This window comes from Dermacentor silvarum, chromosome 9 (genome assembly GCF_013339745.2).
Source record: "Dermacentor silvarum isolate Dsil-2018 chromosome 9, BIME_Dsil_1.4, whole genome shotgun sequence".
Taxonomy (NCBI): Eukaryota; Metazoa; Arthropoda; class Arachnida; order Ixodida; family Ixodidae; genus Dermacentor; species Dermacentor silvarum.
The window spans coordinates 103803739-103831322 of record NC_051162.1 but is presented as its reverse complement, the minus strand read 5'-3'; the positions used below and the strand labels follow the sequence as shown (position 1 = coordinate 103831322).

The 27584-nt window shown below is 44.1% G+C and overlaps 1 protein-coding gene across 5 annotated transcripts; it reads left to right on the top strand.

The window, feature by feature from the left end:
• Positions 1 to 1714: 1714 nt before the first annotated feature.
• On the top strand, positions 1715 to 26985 carry LOC119464889 (zinc metalloproteinase/disintegrin-like). 5 transcript variants are annotated; one of them, XR_007463660.1, is made up of 9 exons: positions 1715 to 1835; positions 6673 to 6744; positions 6796 to 6926; positions 7219 to 7268; positions 10211 to 10319; positions 17570 to 17710; positions 18535 to 18709; positions 22601 to 22769; positions 26886 to 26985. XR_007463660.1 is itself a non-coding variant. In XM_049656659.1 (9 exons), exons 1-9 carry the CDS (start codon positions 1827 to 1829, stop codon positions 26964 to 26966), a joined length of 897 nt encoding a protein of 298 aa, XP_049512616.1. In that variant the 5' UTR covers positions 1715 to 1826; the 3' UTR covers positions 26967 to 26985. The 5 variants fall into 5 exon arrangements, 4 of the variants coding, with proteins under 4 accessions (XP_049512616.1, XP_049512617.1, XP_049512618.1 ...); XM_049656659.1 differs by having other exon boundaries at positions 22641 to 22769; XM_049656660.1 differs by lacking the exon at positions 26886 to 26985 and adding an exon at positions 25692 to 26111 and having other exon boundaries at positions 22641 to 22769.
• Positions 26986 to 27584: the final 599 nt, after the last annotated feature.

Below are 27584 nucleotides of genomic sequence, written 5' to 3'. Positions count from 1 at the left end.
ACATATCACATTGCTAGCATGCCTGAATATCTTAATTTCTTTGGAGTTAAAATACTAAAGGACACATTCAGCATATTATATTATGAATCCTTGCACGGTTATACACGTTACTTACATAACTGTACCAGGAAAATGCCAGTAAACTTGAAAAAGGGAAAAATTGAGAGGCAGACATGTAGACAACGTGACTGGAAGGTGGCTGGACTAAGAACTGAACTTCATTCTTGATTACAACGTCCCCCAAGTCCTTGCTGAACATGAACAAGGCAAACACATTGAATACATGGTCAACACTTATCTATACACGGCTACACCGATCAAGAATTTGAAGCTCTTTCTTGGTAAGGAACACCGATGACGCATTTACACCCTTCTCGGTGCGAAGTTGATGGATGTGATAGGCTTCAATCAACTCTCTTCCCTGCTGAGTCTTAGCCTTCCCCAAGATTGATACGTCGCCGAAGATGGGATTGCAACCATGGACACTCCTTACAATGTAGCAGAAGATTACCTCCCGTGCCTGTGGGAACCAGATTAGCATGCTAAGCATCCGATCGTTCACACAGCAACCGGTTTGCCCTATGTAATCTTTGCCACATTTCAACGGAATACTATACACTACACTTGTGTGGCACGTGCGATGCTTCGTGACATGCTATAATTGCACGCACTCATTCGGGAACTGTGCTGTGAGGCCCTGATGCAAAGTTTTGCAAGCTTAGAAGGCGCACAACAAACCAAACTGACGTCATTTCTTGCCGCATCATTTTTCAATATGTTTGAAATACCATGAACATGCCGCATAACCACCAGGTTCTTTTTTCTTTTGTCTCGAATTTCGCAATCCCTACTGTTTTTCATGTTCAAACGCTTGTGCAAAGATTCAGCCACTGCAGCAATCACAATCTTGGGATACCGCTCCGCTAACAGTCTCCTGTCTTGCTGGGTGGCACTGTCTTGCATTTTATTGTACAACTCTTTTCCACCGCATTCGACAAGCACAGGTTGGCTATACCACGCTTGATCAGTTTCGAATGGGCGAATTGGTATGGTAGCAGAGTTTTTTTCAGTTCTTGGACTAAGCCCAGCAAATATGACCATGAGTATGAAAAGTTAGAGTTAAATCTAAAACCTGGTGGAATTTTCTTCTGGTGCTCCGAGGGCAAAACGAAGGTGTCGAGAACAAAGCCTGAAACATTGATAAGACACTGCAAATGACGTCAGTCAGACAATCGCTTCGTCCAATATTTAAGATAAGGACGAAATCATCTGCATACCTAAAAACACGGGCAACACAGTAATAATTTTTGGCGTGAGAAAAATACTTGTCAAATGTAGCTACGAAAATACCGCACAGTACCGGCGCAATACTGGACGCTATACATATACTATTCTTCTGTAAAAACACCTACATAAAATACTTTACATAAGCGTACTAATCCGTTAGTGCTAACACAATGCACTTTAAGTATGGACGAATATATAATGTCTCAGTGTTTGCTTTCTTCAGTGGCAAAATACATATACATGTGCACATTATTCATAATATAACCAGATTAAGGATAATTTCCTTTCTTTTCCAACATTGTTCTCTTATTTCAGAGCCACCAGAAATCAAAAAAGAGGTCGTCAAAATAGGCAAGTATTGCGGCATTTGTGTGCAGAAATAGCATAGAAACGTTCGGCCTTAAAACTTTTTCGTACCTACAGAACCACGAGAGTCGGCTTCTGGGTTCATCATAGAGACATACCTCATTCTCGACGACGTGCTGACGAACCGTGTGACGAAGCAAGGACATGATTTACAGGATTATTCTACATTTCTTATGGGAGTTGTAAGTAGCAAGAACTCAATTTCTGCTGTTCGCATAATCTCTACTTGATAAGCTATCTTATTCCGAGCAGAGATTTATAAGCCTATTATATTTATAAGCCTATATATATTGACTGATTGGAAGTCGTATTGTACACACACACACACACACACACACATATATATATATATATATATATATAGTATAGTATATATATATGTACCAGATGACGTCCAATCCTTTTCTATTTATTTTTCTATATATATGTAGACAGAGAGAGAGAGAGAGTCTAAAGTTCAACAGCAATTCGAACGCCATGATGGCTACGGAACATTTCTCGGACATCATTTTCTGCGCAATTTACAGTCAACAAACAAAAAGTTCACGAAAGTTCAACAATTATCTTGCAGCGACTGCCGTATATGTTTACATTATACACTGTAGTCCTAATGTTATTTCAAGATAAACTCACTTTGCTTGATTCTCCTGCAGCGTTTGTATTCCACGATATTAATATTCAAATATGAAACTCACTGACGTTGTAGTGGCACCAGTATTAGGCGCAGCACCAGAGAACAAGGAAGAAGACAGTTCTCGCGAACACCGCAAATTTGAAGCAACAACAATAACAACGACTTGCCGGCAGCCCAAGCTGTACGACGGGCCGCTCCACCGCCGACGCTTCCCCAACAAACAGGGCTTATGTCACCATCAGTGGCGACATCCACATATTGGTGACCTCGGAGTTGCACCACCATGACAGTATTCCGTGTCCAGCATTTCATCTATTGCCCGCAACCGACGCCATTCATTGCCTTAAACAAAGCCCTGGCCCAGTCATCTTCAGACGTGCAGATTTCAGCATCTACTTCCAATAACTCTGCGAATGGTGCCATGGACATCTAGTGGTCACGACATGGCATGCGCAGCGCACCGAATGCTTAACCGCAGGACACGCCGCTTCTACCGGCCGCTGACAAGGTACCTTCCCGCCGAACAAAGTCTACTGCAGCTCGAGGCGGTACATCTAAGTGCACTTGATGCAGATAATTTTGGCACTTAGGGACATGGATTTCGGCATAACGTAAAGTTTCACTTGTAACTTAGCTTTTTGCGTGTGGCACATCGCTTGGAAGCTGGACGAAGCTGATAACAGCTGCGCTCTTGCGGTCAACTGCCGAAAACAAGCAACGACTGGCTTTTTCCTTTTCCCTCAACTTGATATTCTCTCATTGGTGGATCATAAGTCGAGACTAATTCAATGAAGCAATAAATCAATCAATCAATCCATCAAGCAAGCAAGCTATTTCGTTCATTTAAAAAAACAAAGGAGCAGCGAACAAAAGCACCCATTGGGCAGCTTGCCGAGCCCACTTCCCCCATTACAAGGGCTAAAAGCAACAAAGACACAATTTGAGATGACATCAAAATCAACACAAAATTAGAGATCACACCGATAAAATAACAAGCTAGCAATTATAATCACACAAAGGAGAAAGTGTCTATAGAATCAAATCACGCTGTCGCGTTAACAACGTTCAAGCGTAACTTGCTTGAAGGACAGGAAAACAAATCAAGATTAGTAGAATCTTAATTATTGAGAACACCTGGAAACATGTAGCAAAAACGCTGCATTTCCAAATTTAAACGTGAGGTTGCTACAATCCACATTTCGCTTCGCATTGTCTCATACCCATGTTTTGCTTTTCTTAAACAAGAAATCGCTATCGAATACTTAAGATTTCCTTTAATGTCAAATATAAGCCCCGCCCTTAATCTATACTTGTACAACTCATGCCTTCTAATGACACGAGCACTGATAAATAAATCGGCAGTTGGGGTCACAATAAGGCTACTATGAGCATACCGGATTAACTATTTTTGCACTATATGTATTTTTGAGTGTAAGAAATGCTGTGGTACCCCAGACTTGTACAAAGTAGGATAAGTTGGAATAAAACAAGGTATCATAAATAAGTAATTTCATCTGGGTCGAGAGAAGGTGGTTGAGAGAACCAAGTATTCTTTTATGTAAGCAATCTTCTGACTTAGAAAATTTACGTGGCTATACCCGGACATATTTACCGAAGGCACCACGCCTGGGCACCTAAAATGATAGACAATTTCAATGCTCAGGTCACTTAAAGCCAGATCTCCATGTGTAGACATTTCTCTGTCATTTGGTTTAAAAATTATCACCATTGTGTTGCTCTCGCTAATTTTCATACCATTAGATAGAGACCATACCGGTAATTTATTGTAATATACAGATGTCGACAAGGTCATCAATGTTAGTGACAGAAAAGCAAATACTGGTATCTTCAACGTATATAATTAATTTTGCACTACGACTATTGCGTACCGTATCATCATTAGATATAGGATAAAGACTAGAGGCCCTAATATGCTCCCCTGCAGAACAACGCAATATACCTTCATAATATGTGACCTTGAGTTATTTTCACAATTTGTTAAAATGGCATATGTGAGATTTTATCTTCTCTAGTGTGCAACTCCTTATGACATACTATCCCAGCATTGTAATTAGAAGTATGTGGTTACATAAATTAAATGGCTTAGTATAATCAGTGATCAGCGTTAGTATAATCAGCCTTAGTATAGTCAGCGACTGTTATAGATTGCTTCTGAAACTGTGTTAGAATGTATTACGTATGAAGTTACCATTAGTCACCGAAATTTTATATTCTGATGGATATTGCTTTCTCAATGGCTTTTGAAAAAAATTTAGCAGGACAAATACAAGTTTACAATTTAATAATAATAAACATTTTGCACAACATTACTACTTTGCAATCTGCATTCTGCAATAAGCAACACCCCTGAATGCAAAATTAGGGGACTAAGACCGATATCTCATGATAAATATATTGGAACAAAAACAATCCAAGAGAATTATGCAAAATGAAGTTATCTTCAAATACAACTTTCTTGAAGTTTCAAATATAAAGTAATCCCATAATTATTATAATAAACTAAGCTAAGTTATAAATTTTCATGCGATGATTTAAATATTCTAAGAAATTGGCCACCAAAGCGCATAAACCGCCTACGCGAAAAGATGTTGCGGAGCTCGGCATGACAATTTTATTAAAAATAATTGGTAGTTTAACTTCGTAGACCATGTATTTTGTGGGCAACGGCGCGGTCTGAAGTCCTAGCTAGCGGCCTCATGTCTTGGCATCTGCGCCCAGCCATGGCTTGCACTTTCGTCTTCCTGTTATCTGTCCAGCCCGTCGCCTGTTGCGAACCTTAATAAACACTATATTTCAAAGGTGATTTTAAATGTCGCGGACGCTACGACCATAATTTGCTGACTCTAGTATGCGGCCAATGCCCTTGCAAGCCGCTCCACGATACTGCTACTCGGTTCTCTCGATAATCCGGCCCCCAAAGCTGGACTACCTGAGAGCCTTGGGCTATTCCGTCAGGAATCAAAACCTCCCGACAGCTGACACGTTACGAACACCGCGTCTGGAACAAGTCCTAGCCTTCCAATTGTACGTACGTGGAAAAGCCAGTTCAAGCTCGCAAAATGTATTATTGCGCGAGAATTCGGCGCAACTTGTACAACTTTTGCAGAAGTAGTCTTTCACGAATCGAGCTTGAATTTGCTTCTTGTGTTTTACATTGTCTGTTTCCAGGGTCCTGTTTCAGCTTAGTTCGAAGATAAGCCACTCCCCCATTCACAAGCGCATCACTAGTGCGGTAAAAAATATTCCTAAAGGCGACGGCCAATTTCTGTGGCCTATGCTTCACGATGTAAGCTTAGCGTTAAACGCCTGCAAAGCCGCTTATCTCTGTTTGGCGAATTACTGCGGTGGGGATAGCTTTCTTTACCGTTTGCTGACGTGTAGTCGGCAACTGAAAAGCATATCTGTTTTAGTAATAACTATCACTAGTGTAATAAAACTTCTTTTGTTTAGCTGGAAGTAAAATTCTGCATTGGTTTGTCTGTGGCTATTGACATCTTCCTCGCATTTTACCAACGAGATAAGCTTGGCGATTGTCATACTAGGAGTATTACTGTGACATTGGCGTAAGAAGATCCACATTAAGGGTATTAAAAAAAGTTTGACCTTTTTTGTAGATCTATATTTTCATCGTCTATGCTTTGATTATATCTATAGCATCAGGAGAAGAAACGTCTGGCTGAGATTATTATGCGAAAAACGCAGTACTGGAAAAATAGTGAAAGCAGAGCGACTGGATACTAGCAAAACAATGACAGTGTGAAAATAAATTTCTTTGCCTAATACAATAACGTTAGCCCTATGAAATTAGGACAACATGTTTATTCTACGAACAGCTGCATTTCCAATTTTCCAGCTTCAGAAGGCATAAGACGTATTCGATTGCGATGAAACATATTCACGGATTCAACGAAGCACTGAGACTGCAAAACTCCAGTTATACAATCATTCTTTCTGCTGTGATCGCAAAATCATAGGAGGGACCTAGAAGTATTCTTGGAAATAAGCTCAGAACTATAAAAATAATGCATTTGCTTCTCTGGTTACACTAAAACAAGTGAGAGGTTGTAAAGCATACCGAGGTATTCAGCAGTATTGAAACCATGAACGTCGCTGTAGCCAGCGATACTCATTGCCTAAACACTGCTGATAACCACAAGTATCCATCGTCCTGTAGACGTCTGAGTACTAGAGTATTCTAGTTCAGAAAGGCGTCAGTATTCTATGCGTCACCACGCATAGTGTCGTAAAACACAAGCAAGAAAACGACGATAAGTGTATACTATGTCAGATGGGTGTGTGAACTGTTGTATAGAGCTTTTTAGCTGAATATTGAGGATCTCAATCTCTCCTTGCTTTTTTAACAGGTGAGCCAAATTTTGACCCAGCTTGACCCTCCGGGCAGCATTCTTTTGAGAGCTATTGAAATCAACAAAATCGTAAGTTGCACCGTTATCTACTCTGTTTTATTTACTGTGGCCAACTTACAGGGGCCGGTCGATTATGTAGCCGTCATGGAGAACAATGCTGTCAATGCTCCTGGCACGCTCGGAAATTTGGAAAAATATTCGAGGACGAAAAAAGAAATGCAATTTGCCGATGCGGTCATCATTTTAATAGGGTACGTAAAAGAGTGTACTTTCTTCGCCTGTTAGACTGTGAAAGTGCTGTGGAAATTGTGACAAAAGCGAGATCAATTTTACCTGCGGAAGTTACAAAGCAGAAATTTCATAATTAACTTTCGCATGAATTTAGCAATGTGTAAATTAATTAGGTATGTTTGTGTTGCAAAGGAAAGTTCCTATAAAATGTTCAATAAATCTGCTAAATATGGCTACTGTATATCGCCCATGTGATGCAACTTACCTAAGACGTCAATCATTGCTTCATTCATTGGATATTTGAGATTTCAGACGACCCATGGAGCACAAGAGACCCGACGGCTCGACATTTGTGTCGTATGGTAACGTATACTTCCGTATCTCTTCTTACATTCAACGAGATTGATAAAAAGTGACACAAGAAATATTAATTAAAACCGCTTCTCCACGTTAATAAAAAGTAGATAGATTACACGTAATTCACTTCAGTTTCAGCGCTGCGCATTCATCAGATCTGGCCAGACTAGACAAGTAGACTAATTGTTGATTTATGAATCGCACTTCAAGCTACAAACCACTAAATTCAATTTGTTAAGATAATTTTTACCTTCTTCCCCCTCCTCCATGCAGCTTCCCAGCTGATTTTCTAGACGATAAAATATATGGACAGGTGAGCACGCTGCATGAAAAAAAAGTGCTTTCATGCTCTTATAATCCACCAGCATGGTACCGTTTGCCTTCACTATGAATTGCTCAAGCGTAAATGTTGCGGCGTATATGTACTCTCTTTAGATCATCTGTAATGTGAGCTATTGAAATGGGAGCAAGTGTGTAATATTTCAGGAGCACCACCAGAATATGTGGTCGTCAACTTGGTGTTCGTCGAGGTTGCTAACTTGGGAGGTTGTTAATTTACTCGATAAATATGGTATTCTGAACCATTTACTTTTATGGGTCTTTCTTTATGGCGATGAGATTGTAGCCTTTGATCCATGCAATTTTATTGACACTTTTTGCGATACTCTTACATATTAAAATAGGTATTAAAATGAATACGCGCAGTTTTGAAGATCAGCGCTATTTTTATGAGCACACATTCATACGTATAAGAGTATTGGGCTTTCATAAAGAGCCATTCAAACTATTGATAATTGCATTGTGTAAACCTGTCATACCATTTCGTACATCTTCAATGTATGTGGAATCAGGTAACTCGTAATATTACTTAGACTCGTAATGATGATGGTTGCGCGCTCATTAACAAAAAGCTTTGATTTTTCGTTACGCGCATTAATTGTGTATATTGTGCGTCTTTGTGAACCGTATTGAACGACGCATTCACCGTCATTGGGAAACTTATATGGGGCAGTTGAGACAAAGTGCACATATTTTATTATGTGCTGGACTACATTCCGTTTAGGCGTTGAAGTTCATTTTGGAATTTAGTGGTTGTTAGTACAGCTATGAAACAGTGGAATAGTTACCCTACCTAGTTGATTTTACTGCAGGGATAAATCACTTTGTGTAGGCATTTGCGGGTACACAAATCTATGTTCTGACTTGGCATTTCACTTTTACAGCGAAGCTGTAGATGGCTAGGTTTTGACAAAAAGCACACCCGTCGACAGGGTGTGTAGAAAAAAGTCGCGACGACAACATTGAGTCGACAGTAGCCTGTGTATGTAGATTCCTTAACATGATGGATGACCATTAGGTCACACTCTACCCACCAAACCCAGAATTAAAGTGGATGAAGGAGGATTAAGCTTAGGGAGGTTAAATCTGATGCAGGTTGATTGGACTAAGGAGTATTACGGAGGATTGGGTTGATTAACAAGGATTATGGTGCATTTAGGTGGATTAAGGTTGATTAAGGTCAATTAAGGTGGATGAAGGAGGATTAAAGTAGATTACGGTTTATTAAGAACGATTAGGGTTGATTAGGGTGGGTTTAGGTGCAATAATGTGGATTAAAGTCAACTAAGGTGGATGAAGACGGATAATGAGAACTAGGATGTATTAAGGGGAATTGAGGTGAAAATGATGTATTAGGGTGGATTAAGGTGAATTAATGAATATTACGGTTCATTAAGGTGGATTAAAGTCGATTAGGCGGATGAAGGAGGATTAAGGTGCATTAGGGTGTCTTTGCCTTGGTGTAAATAATTAATTGCATATATAGTCATATATAATTTCCTCATGTTAGAAGAACCCATCAGAGCTTCACTAGTCATCCTTCACAGAGTGGAAGGGTACTAAGTTTTTGCTCATGGAACAAAATTTCTTAATAAAATATGTCAGTGATAGAGTGTGCTAGAACAGAAATTTTTCAGAAAGAAGCCGTTCTTGGGAGAGTTACACATTGGATGTAATATTCACCTGTAATTGTAATTAGTGGGAATCAATGTCCAGAATTGTGTTGTGAGTATACAGTAACTGCTTGACTTCTGAGCTTTGCGAGCTTTAAGACAATAAATATCAGTGGTTTTATCCTGCATGCAAGATTGAGGATCAAAATATATAAATTATATATAATTAGACTTCACTGCAAATTCTTTTTTCCCAGAAGTAGGAAAACAAAACCATAAAGAAGGTCACAGACAATATAGTCGGCTTACCTTTGTTCAAGCCTTAGCGGTGGTTCTCTATGCCAAAATAAGTCCATTGCACCAAACACCCAGTAATTAGGACATCACTAAGATACTAATGGGCATATTTCTCCATGAGTTATCTTGCATTCGATAATATTAGGCACTTGAGAGTTGCATTCAATATTCTTAGACGATATCTGCCGGGCCTGCATTGCCTGTACTAAAACAAGTCGAAAGGTGAATCTGCTGTAGTTTTTCACATCAGTCTCGCTGATGACCACTAGTTCTGTTCAAGGAACCTTTCAACGAGGCCTACACTAAACACACACAATAGTCGTGGCACGTCGTAAAGAACAAAAAGAATGTCGTAGTACTTACAAGGAGTGCTCACGCATTTAACTCGCCTGACACAGCTGTTCCTTAATTCGTCCTCATTTTATGCCTACTATACTCCTGCCATTTGCCTAAGCCTCCGTTTATCAAAAACGTGCCCCAGACAGGAAAGTGTTTTGAAATAAAGAAAAGGTAATATATTTTCGGTTGGAAATGCTCTTGGGTGAAATGCGATCTAAGTTGAAGTTCATATAAAAATGCCATGAAGACTTTACAATATATGGGTTCAAGGTAAGTAATATTTTCTTGGGGCTTTTAAAAATGCAAATACTGTTCGTCGCAGGCGTCAGCAATTGAATGTCTTTGTTGTGGTCAAACAGGTCTTGCGTATACAAGGGGAGCTTGCAATAGGCATAATGTCATCGTTGCTCGAGACGATGGGACGAAACACGCCGGGGCATTGAGCGTTGCTCACGAAATAGGCCATTTGTGAGTATCATTAGAAAACGTGATATATTTACACGTCATAGTACGAAATTCAAGATATACACGGGCCAACGTACGTCAACATATATGCAGCAATTTTCGAACACGCTGGTGTTACATGTAAACAAGGTTGCTCGATATATATATATATATATATATATATACAGTGAAGTAAAGAGTAACAGGAGCCGGCTATATATATATATATATATATATATATATATATATATATATATATATATATATATATAGAATATGTGTGTGCGCAGTTGAAGAAAACGAACTCGTGAGAAGCAACTTCTCTACAGTTTACCCTCGCACCTGGTCCCTTCACAAAATATTAAAACCAACAAAATGGCCGTCAACCTGGCACAGTTGCCTAAATTAGGTGCGACTTGCCGAAGGGTGCTGGACTAGTTCCGGAACGATGACTTCCAGGACACATTTCCAAACTATAGCATGAGCGCTGGTATTTCGCTATTGCTAAAGGGTACTATTTCGAAGGGTACAGTGTGTCAATGCACACTGTGATGAGCTTTATTGGAGTCGTCCAGCGATAGCCAGAAACACAGCGGCTGCAACGATAGCTCAGCTGTGCGGGTGAACTGACCGCACGACACGCCATGGCCGCGACGCTATCTAGCCTGCCGATCGTCTTCTGGCTCCGACACACGCGGTGGTCATGGAACTTTGTAGTGCCGTTCTTCTTCCTTTCAATCTCACCCCGGCTCAAAAAGGAGCCGTCCTAGCGACTTACGGTGACGACGAAATGATGGGGTCATAATAAGGCTTGACCATGTTTACACGAACAATTTCATGCGCCCGGCGACGGTGCTCACTCTGGGGCTTCAGTGGATGAACGATGTAGTTGACGGGCGAGTTTGGGTAAAGCCGCGATAAGGACCATCAAATTTTGGAAGTAGTTTGGAAGAGAGGCCCGGACTCGTACGTGAGACCAAGAACCATACGAGGGATTCAGGTCGGCCGTCATCTGTCGAAGATTCTGGAGGGATTGGTCTGAGGTAGCGAGTGAGTGGGCGAGCTGCCGACATTCCTCGGCATGCTTAATGGCTGCGGATACGGGGGTGCACTCTGAAGCATCTGTATGATATGGAAGAATTGTATTGTTTGGCAGTGTTGTATGCGCATGCTACGAACGGTAGAACAAGGTGCCAGTTGGAATGAAACGAGGCGACACACATGGAGAGCACGTCACCCGACAGTGCAGTTCAACCGTTATGTCATGTCATTTGTCTCAGGGTGATAGGCGGTGGTGCTTCGATGTGTAATGTTGAATTGATAAAGGAGAGACTTTACTACTTCAGAAAGAGACACGCGACATCGGTGACTCAATAGTTGACGAGGAGCGCCGTGGCGCAGAACGAGGTGAGGAAGGTTGAAAGAAGCGTCGTCGTGCGCTGTGGCCGCTGGGAGGGCAGCGGTTTCCGCATGTCGCGTAAGGTGATCGACCGCGACAATGGCCCAACAATTTCCAGCAGTCGTACACGGGAGAAGACCATATAAATCAATCCCGACACGGTCAAAAGGGCAGAATGGGCGTGGAAGTAGCTGCAACATAGCGGCTGGATGAGGAGTCAGTTTGCGACGTTGGCAATCAGGAAACGAGCGGACGTGTTTGCTTACGTAATTGTATATGCCCTGCAGTAACATCAAAGTCGAAGGCGCGTGTGGGCCTTGGCAACACCGCCATGGCCACATCGCGAGTTGGCGTGAAATGAAGCGCACATACCGCTACGTAGTTGGTGCGGCACTACTAGAAGTCACTTGCGGTAATCACAATGGTAATTTTATTGCGATAGCAATTATATGGGCACTTCAACCGGATTTCTGCCGTCGGCGTCACCGTGAGGTTCCATATAGATTCCAAGGGCGATAAAATCGTCGCCGCGCGCTATCACGGAGGACGAACTCCCCCGCGCGCTATCACGGAGAGCGAACGCTCGGCGGAAAGCAACCGCGACCGTCGGGTGGGGGGTATGGGAGTGAGGGAGGTGGGGCGGCGCTGTGCTCCGGCACCAAAGGCGTATCTTGCCACTCAATCTCCCACGCGAAAGCGACAAAGCGGGAAGAGGGGGGAGGGGGGCAGCTTCCCCTCTGCCAACAACTTCTCCTTTGCAGTTTGCCCGGCGGTGCCCGTCGCCCGCACCGTCTCTTATCTCCACACGGCTCTGACCTTTGTATGCGCTGTGCATTCGCCGCTCAGTTTCCGTTGAAGTGATAGACCCCGCGAACCTGCGCTTGCTGTCAGCGTTTTGACAGTCGTTGGCTGCGGTCATTCAGTGTGATCTATTCATGTTTGCTTGTGCGCGCTGACACCACGATTGTTAATTCAGTTAGTAAGCCAATGTGTCCAAGTTTATGCAGCCGATAAAACTACTATCCCTACTCCGAATAGCTCCCTACTAATTTGCTATCGCAATCGATGCTTCGCCTTTCGGGCGCAACTGCGACATTTTTGGGGGGTAGAAGCAGTCCATCTCGAATTACGAAATGTGGTGCTTGAGGGCGGAATGCACGAGACACCAGTAGTCCATCAGTATTCTTCAGAAGGTTCAGAAGAGTGGCTATCCATGGGTCCTTTTACTGCTCTGAAGCCAAGTAGGTGATGTGCGAAGGTAACAGAGCGGGCGCCAAGAGCTAAAAGCTGTCGACGACGGGTGGGATTGGCGAAAGTGATAAAGCGTCGGCGTGAGAATGTTTGCGTCCGAAGCGGTAGACTATCCTGATGTCGTATTCCGGTTGACGTAGGGCCCATCGCGCGAGGCGGCCAGACAGGTCTTTCAGGGACGACAACCATCAAAGCACATGGTGCTGTGTGGACGTCAAAAGGCCGACCGTAATGGTGGGCCTCAATTTTGCAAGAGCCGACACAATTGCTCAGTATTCCTTTTCAGTTGCACAGTAGTTCGCTTCAGCTTTGGTGAGAGTTTAGCAGGCGTAGGCTACGTCGTACTCGCCAAAGCCATGTTTTTGCCGCGCTAGCACTGTACCCAGACCGACGCCGCTGGCGTCAGTGTGAATTTCCGTAAGAGCATTCGGTTCGAAGTGACGTAAAATTGCTGGCAGGGTAAGTAGGCGACGTAAGGTGGTAAGTACTGCATCCCGTTCTTCTGACCAGGTGGAAAGGTCACTGCTGCCACAAGCTGCTGTGTCAGGGGTGCAATGATAGCAATGAAATTTCGCACAAAACGGCGAAAATAGGAGCACAGGCCTATGAAGCTACGCAGTGCCTTAAGTGTCATTGGCTTACACAGGCTATGTTTGGAAACAACATGACCCAATATAGTTATTTGTATTGCGCCTAAAAAACGCTGCTTTGAGTTAAGGTGCAGGGCAGCCTGCGTAAGGCAGGTAAAGACTTGTTTCAAGCATTGGAGATGTGTCGGGATGCCGGGCGCAAATACTACAACCTCGTAGAAATAACAGAGGCGTGTTTGCCACTTCAGTGGCAAACACGCCTCTGTTATTTAGCGTATTTAAATATAGTCCATAATCAATTCAGATGTGGTCGGCACATTACAAAGGCCGAACGGCATGACAATAAATTCATACAAGCCGTCCGGTAGGACAAATGCGGTCTTACCGCGACCAGCCCCGGCCCTGGGCCAGTATACAAAGCGAATATCTAAGGAAGAAAAAAACTTGTGTTCGTTTCAAGGAGTCAAGTGCGTGGTCTAGGCGCGGCAAAGGATAGACATCCTTTTGCGTGATCATATTCAAACGACGATAATCGACGCAAACTCCGATGGAACCATCTTTCTTTTTAAGAAGAACGATTGGGGATTCCCATGGACTACTTGATGGCTCAATAACGCCACGAGTGGGCATGTCGGTCACCTGCTCATCAATATCCCGCCTCTCTGTGGCCGAAAACCGGTAAGGTCGCTAGCGCAGAGGAGCAGGAGAGCCAGTGTGGGAGACAGTTGTTGCTCGACCCAAAAAAGTATTGTGGCAATCAAATGAATCTCTGATTTGATGAAGAAGGCGGAGAAGCTCGTCGCACTGCGCCAGAGTAAGGTTACGGTTGATGGATGCAGTAAAGGGGTGCAGTGAAGAACTCACGTGCACAAGGTCTATAGCGGTGACGTATGTGGCAGGTCGGTTTCCGTGCGTGTGGAAAAGTAAGTGCGCCGGGACAGCACGACCGAGGCACTCGTGGCGTAACAAATGAAGCGGGAGCGACGTTGGGTTAGAAATACACATGGAAGTAGCACCAGCCCGGAAATCAAGCATAGCGAATGGCAGAGGAACCACTCGGCCACGTGCGTAGAGCTCAGACGGCATAAAAAGCACCCTACCGTCACACAGGGGACGATCACAGACCACCACGGAGGAATGTCGGTGTCTTCTGTGGCAAGTTTGGCAGGAGGCTGCTCTTCAAATGACGTGTCACAAAGAGGTAGGAACGCTACCTCGGTGCGGGTGCAGTCAATGACGGCATGATGGCTTGAAAGAAAATCCCATTCAAGATGACGTCGTATGAACAAGAGGCGAGAACAAAAAATTGAAGTACCTAAAGCTCCTCTTCAATAACGGCTCGGTCTGTGCAGGCTCCTAACGGCTTAATGTGCTGCTCGCTTGCTCTGCATAGCGAAAGACCTAAAACCGACGACATCACTTTCCGAAGTCTGCGGCAGAGGCGGATTCCTCCAATCGGCTCATAGGACCGAAAGGCGGATCCGATGAAGCACGGCGTTGAAATTCTCTTGGTGGGTAGGTAAAAGTCGGTTGCAAGAGGTGAGCAGTAGGAATCAACCATCGTCGGCAGAAACGCTCCACGTGGCCAGCATTCCCGCAGGAGTAACAAATTGGCGTGCGCCATTCTTTCTACACGTGGGGATACTGCGGCAATAACCAGGCGGGAGGCGGTGATGTCCGCGTTGGTGCATGTAACGCGGCACGGTTCGGCGTTGCAGGCGTCGCGGCGACCTGCGCATAGCTGATTGGCGCAGCAATAGGAGTGTTGTGAAAGGCAGGGAAAAGGCACTCAGCGACTTGTTCCTAGATGACGCGCTGCAGCGTGCGCGTCAACGAAGAGGATGGCTCCTCAGGCGTCAGTGACACAAATGAAAGTTGGCGGGCCACCTCTTCGCGAACAAACTCGAGAATCTGCGCTATCATTGAAGAGCCATCGACGACAATAGTAAAGCCAGAGCAAGAGCCTACCAGTGAATTGCGCATGGCGAGCCGCTGCTTGCGCAACTCATCATAGCTGTGGCAAAGGGTCACTACTTCATACACAGTGTTGGGGTTGTTTGCCAACAGCATCTGAAAGGCATAGTTGACAGCCGCCTTTAAAGAATCCCTGATCTTATCGCTTTCTGCCATTGTCGTATAGATCTGCTTGCCGAGATCCATGATATCCTCGATATACCTTCTGGCTGTCTCACCGTTCTGCGGCACTCGTTCTCGCAAACGTTGCTCGGCGCGAAGCTTGCGGATTGCAGGCCGCCCAAACACCTCGGTAAAACTGGTCTCGAACGCCGCCCCAGTCGATAGCTAGATCAAGTTCGTGGTTGCGGTACCACAAGTTCGCATCGTTGCTCAGGTAGAATATGACGTTGTTCAGTTTCGCAGCCTCGTCTCATAGGTTGTGGTTGCTCACCCATTTCATGGGATGTGAGCTATTCCTCTACGTCATGGTGCCCTATCCCGCTGAATATGGCAAGGGTCGCGCTGCCGCAATGCAACCGAGCAGGCCATGCCAGGCATCGTGGCCAGTGGAGGTGGTGACGGTTCTTCCGGCGTGACGGGAATGGATGGCAGAGTCCTGCTTCGAAGTTCCAGGTTTCTAAGCGTACCCCACACCCCCACCAAATGTGACCAGGTTTAGGGGAGTCATCAAGCGATAGCCAGAAACACAGCGGCAGCAACGATATATCAGCTGGACTGGCGAACTAGCTGCGCGACACGTGCTGGCGGCGGCGCTTTCTAGCATGGTGATGTTCTTCTGGTTCCAACACACGTGATGGCGTTGAAACTTTCTTGTGCCCTTCTTCTTCCTTAAAACATAAACAACTTCCTGCAAAACAGTAGTGAGTTTCAAGACACTTGATATATATTTTGATAAGCGTTGCTTTATATTCAGCTTTATAGTAGGTAAAAGAAGGAATTGGTATTCTAACAATGGGGTAGCTGTTCGTCTTACGCTAGTGGTTCAAGGCGCGGCATTTGCTTGACCTTGGTATGCAACAATACGGGTAGAACTTACATACGATGACTATCCAGGTATGCGAATAGCCTAATTGTTGTGTCACTGAATCCGGGCTCTTGTCTTTAATACTATTTGATGGCCTTGCTAGTACTGGCTAGTTGGAAACCAACTAGCAGGGCAAGTGACACACTAGAAAGTTGAAAAAAATTCGAAGCACGCTTAAGCTTCGCCTTTAAGAGTGGAACGCGACAGCATTCAAAGATCCTTGGCTACTTCTCGTGCTTCTCGACAACTGCAGCTTATGTAACCATAATATTTACCGGGAAACGTTGGTGATCAACGCTATGTACGAAGGCACGCTTTCTGGTGGAAACGCGGCCCCTTGCGTGGGCCGATCTTCTGTTATTGTTTCACACTTTTAATATTTCAGTCTGAGACGATTTAAGATAAAAACCATGCGCTATCGGTGTTTTGTTTCATGATGTTTGTTTGTGGGCTGTCATTCTCAAAATTCTCAGGAACAACTTTGTGAAGATTGTAAGTCAAAGTTTGAGAAACTTTAACATTAAAAGAAGTATTTAATGTCTACGAAGGGCCTGCGTGGTTGTGATTCAGAATGCTTTTTCGCCAGAGGACGGTTGGCGCCGACACCGGCTTTTTTTTGTGACACGAGGTTACTAACGCTAACGCGTGAAAATCACGTGTGGCGCCTACCCGCATTCAATATGCGGGTATGCATACCCGCATTTAATATTCGGGCATGAGCCACGGATATGTGGGCACGAGCCAGGGACAAGATAGAAAGAAATCACGTGTGGGCTCGTACCGGGGCCACACATTTCAGCTTCGCTGGTTTACGATATGTACGGGATACATGCATGCTGAATTTTTTCTTACTTATACCAAAACCTGATAAAATCATAGGCCTAGCTTTCTGTTTCTATTGCGTGCATCGTGCGTACACCCATATAAATGTAGCAACCTTAATGGATATGGCTTCATTATGATTTAGCCATTAGGAATATGAAAGGTTCCTGTGCAAATCCTCTCACTGCAATAACCTGCCTGTCCACCACAGCCTTGGTTCTACTCATGACGGTGCTGAGTCGACAAGAGAGTGCCCAGCTAATGGCGGTACCATTATGAGCCCAAGAGCCGATGGCGAAATCCGTCCACGGTATTCAGAGTGTAGCAGGAAAGCCATCAAAGAATATGTGACGTAAGCCTTCCCACTTTTTTTGATGAGAAAATTCTGTAGAGCATTTATTCACAAATGATCAGCATGTGTCGTTAGAAGTGCTCACAAATAGAAAGTGCCACCACATCTTCATGCATGCAATTGACACAACTCCTAACATTAGTGTTTCCGGAGTTTCTTAGCGTTCTGGGGCAGGTGCTGGAAGACGTACTCGTGGTTAAATTGTATAGGATGTCTGAAACAGAACCTGTAAACTGCCAGAACTAATGACGCAGCAAGTAGTTAAAGATGGGAATAAATTAGGCTTGATATTATTGAACCATTAAAGGTGTCCGATTTATATTGTAAGGGAGGTGGTCTCTGCAACAACGAGATAATAAAATGAATTACATGCACATGAACGCCTAGACAATATAATTTTTTATATTGTTCATTATTGGCGACACAGATGTTACTTTGAATACAAACAAACAATCAAGGCACGCACATTGGCCCATTAAAGAATAAAGAACCTAACGATGGAGTCTTATTAAAAATTTGCTATTTTTTGTCATATTATACGAAAATGTCGTATCAAAGGGCAATGATGGGGCGTGAAAATCGTTTCACTAGCAGTTATAATGCGGGGAGGTGTATTGGTGAGGTATACCATCAAGAATGAGCTCAGTCCTTTTATCTACCGAAAGAATAACGCTTCGCTTCTCCTTTTTGCATAGCTCTGCTGGATAGTGAAGCGATGAGCATTTGCAAGTATACTTAATTAAACCAGAAATCTTGCGTTTTTTCTTCTTCTGCCGATCTCACAACACGAGTTACACCGTTGCTTCTTTGTTATGCCCACACAGAAAGCGTGCTAAGTGCTTGTTTGAAGAAAATTACCCCATGGAAATTACGACAGAGACAGAGGTTGCCAGCACTACGGAGGTTCCGACCACAACGGAAAATCCAGAGCATCAAAAGAGGAAATGGGAGAAGTGTGAAAGTTTCCTACCAAAGAATCAATATCTAGTGAAAGCTGAGGTAAGGCAATTTTGTGCGCCATAAAGACAGCAGTCATTATATTTAGCCTGCCAATAGCACGCAGGGCAAACGTGGATAAATTTGGAATCGTCAGCATTTTGAAATTAGGTGGCCACGGATACTCTTACACCCCTTCAAATTGTACCAAGATTAATAAATCCTGGCTGCTTGCTCTAACAAAAAATATCTTGTCAAATACTGAAATTTGTGATTTTTTTGTAAAGCAACAGCTGAAAGAAACTTTAGAATCACATTATCTAATCTTCATTGAAAATAGCCCCAAGACGTGAAAGTAGGAATTCCTATTATGCTTCAAAATGATCTAACTACAAATTCTAAATACTGTAAGATGCAGCTCTTAATGATGATCAGTGAGGTTAGGTGCAAACACAATTCTTTGGAGCAGGAAGTTTTAGAGAAGTTCTAAGTTCAATTGATTCTTGCTTAAACGAAGGATACCCTCACGTTTATTACTTTTGCCTGTTGAAGTCGACATCTTGACATGCTATTTTATGATGCTTCACCGATTCAATCGCAGCGAGCTGGTGTATGCAATGCGATACTGCAAGAAAATTTGCAAAAACCTCCATGTACAAAGAAAGCCTAGCGGGCTTGTAATTAAATAGTGCATTCACGTATTGGAGCGTTAATTCTCACTAATAAAATAGCTGGCGCAAGTAAATTTCCATGGCATACTTTCAGAAATATACTCAAATTTTGCACGTATCGATGTCAGAAAGATTTTATGAGGCGGTTCATAAAATTTTTCAAGCTAAATTTCATTCATAGCATTTCTACATTTTCGCACGATGCAATTTGCCTGTGCACCATATCGTTCACAAGCTATGACCAAATACAAAAAAATGCAGTGTAGGCGTATGCATACTGTCAAGCATCCTGTACTGTGGTAAACATATTGATGACATCTTTGATGTTTGTAGGGCAAATAAGAATGATGAGAAGTCAACGCAAAGAGAAGCACAAAGCGTATGTATATGCATGTAACTGCTCCGAGGCACAATGTGTCACAGTTGAACGGAATGGGCAAATTGGCTGTGTCCTATATATGGAGCAGAACATTTATAACACAAGTTTGAAATTCCAAGACGCATTTGAAAATCGTGCTTTATTTCATTAAGCAGTCCTTCCGCATGCATGTATATAGCAGTTAACATTTTACTTCGAGGTCTGACGCAGTATTTTATCTTTTGATTACGCAGAAAAAACGAGAACTCAGTGGCACTACACCTTTGGTCAAAATTATTTGTCATTTGAGACGAAGCCTTCGGTGGAACGTAATAAACTGCTGAAGGCGGAGTAAAACGTGAACTGTTCCAAAAAAAACTATTAAATCGTATCGTCCTCGTCTTCTTCCACAGCTAGCTGCACTCCCGCTCATAATTGCCGCGTAGAATTACCATTCTCTCCTATCGTTGTGCTAGGGGTAGGAGCCATTGCTTAAGTGGGTATGAGCGATTTATTTTGTTACGTAATGAATAGATTTAATCTTGAAGCAATGTAATTTTGAAGAATGGCAAGCGTCAATAGCGGGCGAATGCTGCTAACCCCGTCACCGAGAAAGCTCGAGACATCGACCACAAGCGACAACGGCGGATGGTGGGCATACCTTCAGTGACGTCGTTCTTCCTGTCACAGCCGAACGTGTGTGTAATGTCGTAGTTGAGGAATACTTTAATGAACCCTCGGGTTTAACCCAGGGATGAATACCGGGGCCGCACGTTTCAGCTTCGCTGGTTAACCATCTTCACGGAGTGGAAGGGCCGACAACTTTTTAAGCGAAGTTTTGTAGGCTCACAAGTATCGGCGGTGGTGGCAATGATGGTGGTGGTGGTGTCACGCTGAAAGGTGGGCCAATCCTGGTGATAGTGCAGAAAGGGTCCACGCCCCATGGCACATATTCCTGTGGGCTCGGGGACCTGTAACGCTCCCTTGAGCTGCCCTTGTCACACGTGGGACCCAAAGGGACAAAATCACCAGCCATTCCCATGTCGAGAAAATGGGAGCAAGTGAAACTTGTCGTCCGATTTTCCGAAGCCCAAGCGAAACGTTAGCGAAGAGCCGAGGACACCGAGTTGCTTGAGCGCGATGTTGAAGCCTAACGTCGGCGAAGAGCCGCCTACCCTAAGTTTAGGGCAAACGAAGCGGAACGCCTGCGACAGTTTCGTCTGGCCACAAGCTTCGCTTACCCCCATTTCTGACAGGGGAAGGGGTCTGATTTCTTTTAGCCTTGACTGCAATTCTATCATGACCTTGTACGGTTGTATACGCTACAGTATTTCAGTGCTCACAAATACGCTCCGTTCCTGCCTGCTTATAATAGACATTTTTCCAGCAGAAGTGCTACGTATTTGCGCACCATATCAACGATTTGCACTACGACCGTAGCACGTGTTTCTTCCATTGAAGCTTATGCGTCGTGTGCAGCTGCCTCTGCTTACCGGGCACATGCACCATCAATTGTCGTGAGTTCAGAATAGTAAAATTGAACACAGCTTCTCAGTTGCTATATTACGAAACGACAGGCTGATACATTTATCGTTCACCCCTGGGGTTCTCAGGTACCCTGTATCAAAAAATCAGGCCAATCGCATGCACTGTGAAAATTGGCTGTAAGCAAAAATTTCGGTACTATTCACGTTACTGACGACAAATTGTAGTGATCACGATACATGATAGTGATACGAAAGTGTAAAGGTGATGTTGAACGTTCGTTTGCGTGCACAGCCTCTATTTACCGAAGTATATAGTGCATCACACACCCGGCGAGACCCGTTTGCTTCAGCTGTTGCTCTGCGCCAATGTTCGTAGCCAACGAGAATTTTGGCATACTCATTTGCTCACACGGTGCAAGCCACTGTAGTGAAGTGTTGATATTCGGACGGCCGCTTATGTTGTGTCCTCTTGACGCTGCGACGCATTAACGCTGTTTTGCGCCCTCACGTCCAGCATCAGTTGATCGCGCGCAAAAACATGGTCGGTGTTTACTTTAAGTAATAGGAGAAACGTGCACGACATTGAATTTACATTTTTCCAGTTTGCCTGCTATTATTGTCGTGTCTAGTAGCCTTTGTTTTATTGAAGAGACCCCAAGGAAGCAATGCTTACACACGCCACCTTTTCCTTCTCTCGTGCTCATTCCATGTAAGTGAGCTGCCACAAGCGAACAAGGCTGCTATTCGTTAGTTTCGTGACTGTGTCACTGCCTGTATAGGTTCAGCATCCCAGTGTACCCATTTTTGCCTACTCTCGCTACACCCTTTCTGGCATTGCTTGTAGCTGCTTCCTATCATTCACTTTACCTGCTCTCTCGACTCTTGTGCGTTATTACATGGGCAAGCATTCCAGTTTCTGCAATGCTATTCTGGGGAACTCCTGTGCCTACAGCAATGCAGGGGGTATTGTGGACACCCAAGGAGATCACGTTAAAAAGGGTTCATAGACCCTAAACGTGGCATTCTTTCTGGCGTCTCCTTCTTCCTCTCAGAGCTCCTTTTTTAAAATTTAACATAGGTTAATATACTGTGCATGTCCCATTCAAGCAAGAACTTTCAAGGGTATGGCTTGCACAAAATAACTAGAAAAAGGTTACATTCTGATCGTACACACAGATTAAACTTAAACCTGATCTTGTCTATTGAGATCGAATTCAGGGAGTTAATACAATGAATTAGCAGTGAGAATTACTCGTCCTTGACTTCTAATATAGAGGTGTCGCGCCAAACAAACCCTTTTGCTTAAAATTTTTATTATCCTCCTATGAAATGTTGTGTTCGTGACCCCGTATGATAACAACGCAGTCTATCTTCTTTGAAATATACAATTATCTTATATTTGTTAATTTTAGCGCTCGTGGTCAATTTCGTTAAACAGTTTTCTAATACCAAGACCAACCGACAACTTTTGAATGCAGCAAATGGATTGGTACAACCCTACCTGTAAAATCCTCTGCACTGCTGGCTCAGACATGTCAGATGAACTGACCGTTTATGCCGTGGTTGCACCAGATCAGATACCCTGTGGCAATCCTGACGATTCCAAGGTAAGGAATGTGTGCTTCAGCATTGCTCATTTCTAACAGTCTTATTTCATTTATTGCGAGGTCCCCTACAGCTTGCAGAGAAACAAATTTTTGTAACACTCGTTTATGAGAATTATAAGGCTGCGCAGTTGGTAGGGATGCCGCACGAGCTTGGCGTTTCAAGACAAGGAGACTAAACAAATTAAAAACTCAATTGGCAGTACATTGCAGCGCAAGTATTGTGGCTACCCCTTTTCTTCCGTTATCCTTAATGGTGCAGTCTGCAATGGCATATTCACTGGTTTAACTGATACATATTGTGACCTAATCTCCAAATTTGTTTCAATAGTTACAATTATCTCTCATGTCAGTAGAAGCTCCGGGTTCCATAATATCTCGCAACGCTTCATATAGTTCGGCTGAAAACCAAAAAAGGCCTGTTCTCACACTTTAGGGCATATGTCATGAAGCTGCCAAAACTGTCGAGAAGTTACAGTTGCAGTAGCAGGAAATATCAAAGGGACGCAGGCGTGGAACTTTGCCATTTCTTAGGGTATAGATATGAACGTTATTCCTCCTGTAATATTGTTATCGCAGAGCTTTTTTTACTACTGGAAAGCATCAAAACGACCGCGAGGGTTATTTGAGCCTGATTGGAAAGCCAGCCTGATTGAGCTTCGAAACAATAGCTGATTGAAAGCATGAGCACTATCTTTCAATGATATTGCTGGGAGCACATCTAAATTGAAGGATAGAGATATTTGAATGGCATTTCTTCTTGGGAACTATGTTATGTTAGAGGCCGCAGAAATAACCAATGACAACACCACTGTTGTTATAACGGTTGACATTTTGGTTGTTTAAGAAGACTTGGTTGGGGAAGGCTACACATAAGTCTTTTTATCGAAACCATTTTGGTGAGCATTCTGTGACCTTATTTCTAATACGAATATTTCGAGACGGCAAACACACTGTATTGCTCACAAAGACGCCTGAACTATTCGGCATACTGAGTGCCTTCTGATGCGAGAGAATGAGTAAGCGCAAAATACTTTGTTGGTCCATTTAAACCTTGACAAACGTCTGCATGCTTCTAGTTGGCCAAAGACGAGACAGAGATTTGTGCGAAAAACTTCACCGGAAATGCAATTCAGCTTCGTACGTCGATTAACTACGCTTTCCGCTAGTGTTTCTCAATTTGAAATTCTCCTGGTGAGTTGCATGCTATGTTGGGTTCGACAGCGAGAAGCAGGCCCTCGTATACTTCATACGAAGTGTTGTGCATGACGAACTGCGGCGACTCCAAGCAGTGGAACCAGTGGGACCCCAACCACCTGCGACAGCCCTTGCGGACATCATCCGGAGTGAAATCAAAAAGGAAGTGCAACCAGTCGCACCATGAAGACCCGAGGTCTACTTCCTAACATATGCGGCGACATTGAGGGCTATTGCGCCACCGTCTACAGGTCTCATCATGCGGGCAGTGGATCAGGCTACGCATCTGTTGCGGGACATCCCTTCAAATTCGCTACCTGGCTCAAGGTACCCGAACGTACCTACGTTCGGATACCTTGAGAACATGAATGAAATAAAAGAAAGCGATACCTCTGTGGTCAGCGCGCTCATGCGCCAAGTGCATATCCCTTCACTCGCATGGGTTCAAGTCCCCGTGAAGCCGGTTGCGGAGAAGCTTTATTAATGCGGACGCACTGTATGCCCCATAACGCGAAAATCCGGAGGCGTCTGCTTCGCCACCGATCGACCATACAGAAAATGGCCGAAGTTGCAAAGAGTAAAAGAACGTCACAAATATCCGGATTGACATCAAATTTCTCAGATAGGTCCCTGTAAACAAAGCTAATTAATGTCGTTGAATAGGAAATTTGATAGATTTTGTTTTGGATGCGAGACGAGCACGCTTCACCGCGGCGCCTTGTCGGTTATGGATCAATAAAGATGTGCCTTGTACTTGCGTTATTGCACACGTCACTTTGAAAGGTGTGGCCTAGTGCATGCGTCATTGGGCACTTGACGGCGCAGCCAATGGGGATGAGGTGGCGCTGCTGAGCCCTTGTGCATCTGAGCGGGCTTTCGAGTTAGCTGCCACGTTGAGATGTTTGGCGCGTTTTGATTTGATTTGGCCTTACCGAGGCGCAGTTAGAGCATAGGCGAGAGCTTTTACGGACAAGGAACGCACGGGAAAAACATTGCACCAGAGGGACTGTAATGCTTTGGTGGTGATGATGTTGAAGCAAGCGGAGTGAGCCGGGAATTCATAGCCTGTAATTGTTCTGCCTTATCCTCCTATGAGTTGAGATCAGGGGTGTGTCACCAGGTGTCGATGAACCCCTTGTCTTGCAGAAAGGCTATCAGCTGTCGTTGCATCTCTTGCTCATTGCTGCAGGCCCTCCCGGGAAAACGATGTCTTCAAAGGTCCTGTGCGTAATAACACTCTTTCGCAGGCTGTCGATCATTGCTTTCATTTCTATGTCAAGCTGCCGGCGTTGCCAAATGAAATGTTCGATGTCGTTAATGTCACCACAGAAGGCATAGAGTGGGGAGACGTAACGCCCCGTCTTGAATAACCAAGCCGGGGTGTACGCGGAGTCGGTTCTGACGCTGTACAACAGCGTCGCTTTCTCGCGTGATAGTCGATGAATCAGACAGGATTCGTGTGTCGTCTTGCGGATTGCCGTAAAGTGAAAGCGGATTGCATTCTTACTGTTCTGAAAAATTTTGGGCGCTTTCACTTTTGGTACACATGTCAGCTCTAGACGTGCAAAGACCGCCAGCTTTTTCATTTCCATCAATTCCTACGTGGTATGGTATCCGTTAATTGAACTATTAGGTTAAATATTTTGCTCACTAGGCCGTTAATCAGTGCCAGAGATTGCCTAGTAAACTTCTCTCGAGATAAGCCACGATGAAATGTTTAAAACGCAGACTTCGAGTCCGTCAGCACCACGACATCTCGCGCAGAAAAGGCCCGCAGTTTCCGGAAAGCCGCATTCCTGCACGTAAGCCGTCATCAATGTCTCTGACGAATTTTTTTCCTTCACGCTGTGACAAAGTCACCACTGGAGATGACGAGGTTCAGTTCCAACGACAAAAAAGTATTCGTTGTGTGGCGTTGATGACGACAACAGTCGTCACCAACGTAAATCATGGATGGTTGGTCAGACAAGTAAATCAAATTTGAATTTCTAAATGCTGTCGCAGTACAAGCCGGCGCAGTCACCAGCCGCTTTGAAAAACGAGGTGCACATTTGGTGAGGAGGAGCAACAATGCTTGCGATTCAAAGCGGAATAAATGTTTATCCCACATACTTATCTCACAAACACACTCTTAGTGATCCCCGGTACATCTCGTTCACACCTTAAGTTTTATTTGGTACCGCTTCTTTTTATAGCGAAGCTGTTAAGGGCTATGTTCCTCAAGATCGTGTCCGCATGTAGAAAAAAAAACTCTCATCCGCATTTGCTTTGGCTCCAGGTGCGTGACGGTTTGGCTCCATGGGTGTGGCGTTTTCCCGCCAGTTGTGCCTTAGCGCAGGTATCAGAACGGATGATGAAAGGCCCATTGTTATACCCCTCGCCACCACCGATGCCTCTTTCCAAAGTGTCACGATACTCGGCGGCGGGACGTCCTACCAATCGTTGTGTCCCTTTGTCTCGTGACATTCGGATCGCGCGAGCGCTGTTTCAGCACTTGCCCTTTGAACTCGCTAAGAGACGGACACTCGCTTAACAACATCTTGCAGGATCCTTACGTACCGCGGCAATGAACGCTGCGGCTCATATGCGGGTGTATCACGATGGGGTAGACTTGGCGCAGCAATCGCACTACTTGGCCATCGCGCCGGGTGAAAACAAGAGGCCGGTGTCCTTGCTTTAGTCTCAAATAAAAGAGAAACAAAGAAAGAACATGCCGAAGATGCTCAATATATTCAATAATGATAATATATAAATTCACTATAGCAATGTCACTATAGCAATATACACTATAGCATACCTACCATAGTCATAGTTTCGCTGGCTTACAACTTCACAGTAGTGGAAAGGCTCTGAATTTTTTTGACTGTACCCTATTGTCTTACGAGTATGCTGATCTCTGCTCGCTCTCTTTTTATTTTTCAGGTCTGCAAAACTGGGCTGTGCATACATAAATACTATTTATGTTCAAGACAGATTCTATGTAACACAACTGATTTTAATTAAACATTGTAGAAAGCATGAACGAGTGAGGGTTAATTGCTGTTCATAGTTTATGATGCAATGAGTCTGTTTGTCAATAATGTGCATTCTCTTTATTCTGTATTTCCTCTTAATGATTCATTGATTTTACGCACTAAATCCATGATATGATTACGAGTCCAGCCTTTGTTGGGCACCCTAGATTGTTTCGGCCACCTGAGATATTACACCTGGGATATTAGCTATTATAAGCTAGGTTGCAGGAGATCGCGTCCAGCAACAACCGGAAGTAGATACAGTTTCCGAAGCGTCGCGCCACCTTGTGGCGTCGTTTGAAAACGTCAGGATGGTGGTGTTTTTAAACTTCGGCGTCGCAATGAATTGCTCGCTTGCTTGCTTGCGTTGGTTGCTCCGCAGCTTGCTTGCTAGTGTCGCTTGCTTGACCTGCGCCCCATCAGAATTGTCGCGTGAGCATTGCTTGCTTACTCATAGCAGCCGATGACGACGGTGACGTGCACACATTCAGAATAGGTGCGTGAGCCCTCGAAAATGGGTAAAACACGAGTGTATAACTAGCGATGAAGTTAGAAGGGCGTTTAAATACATGACCAGGGAAAAAGCTGCTGGAGAAGATGGAATAAC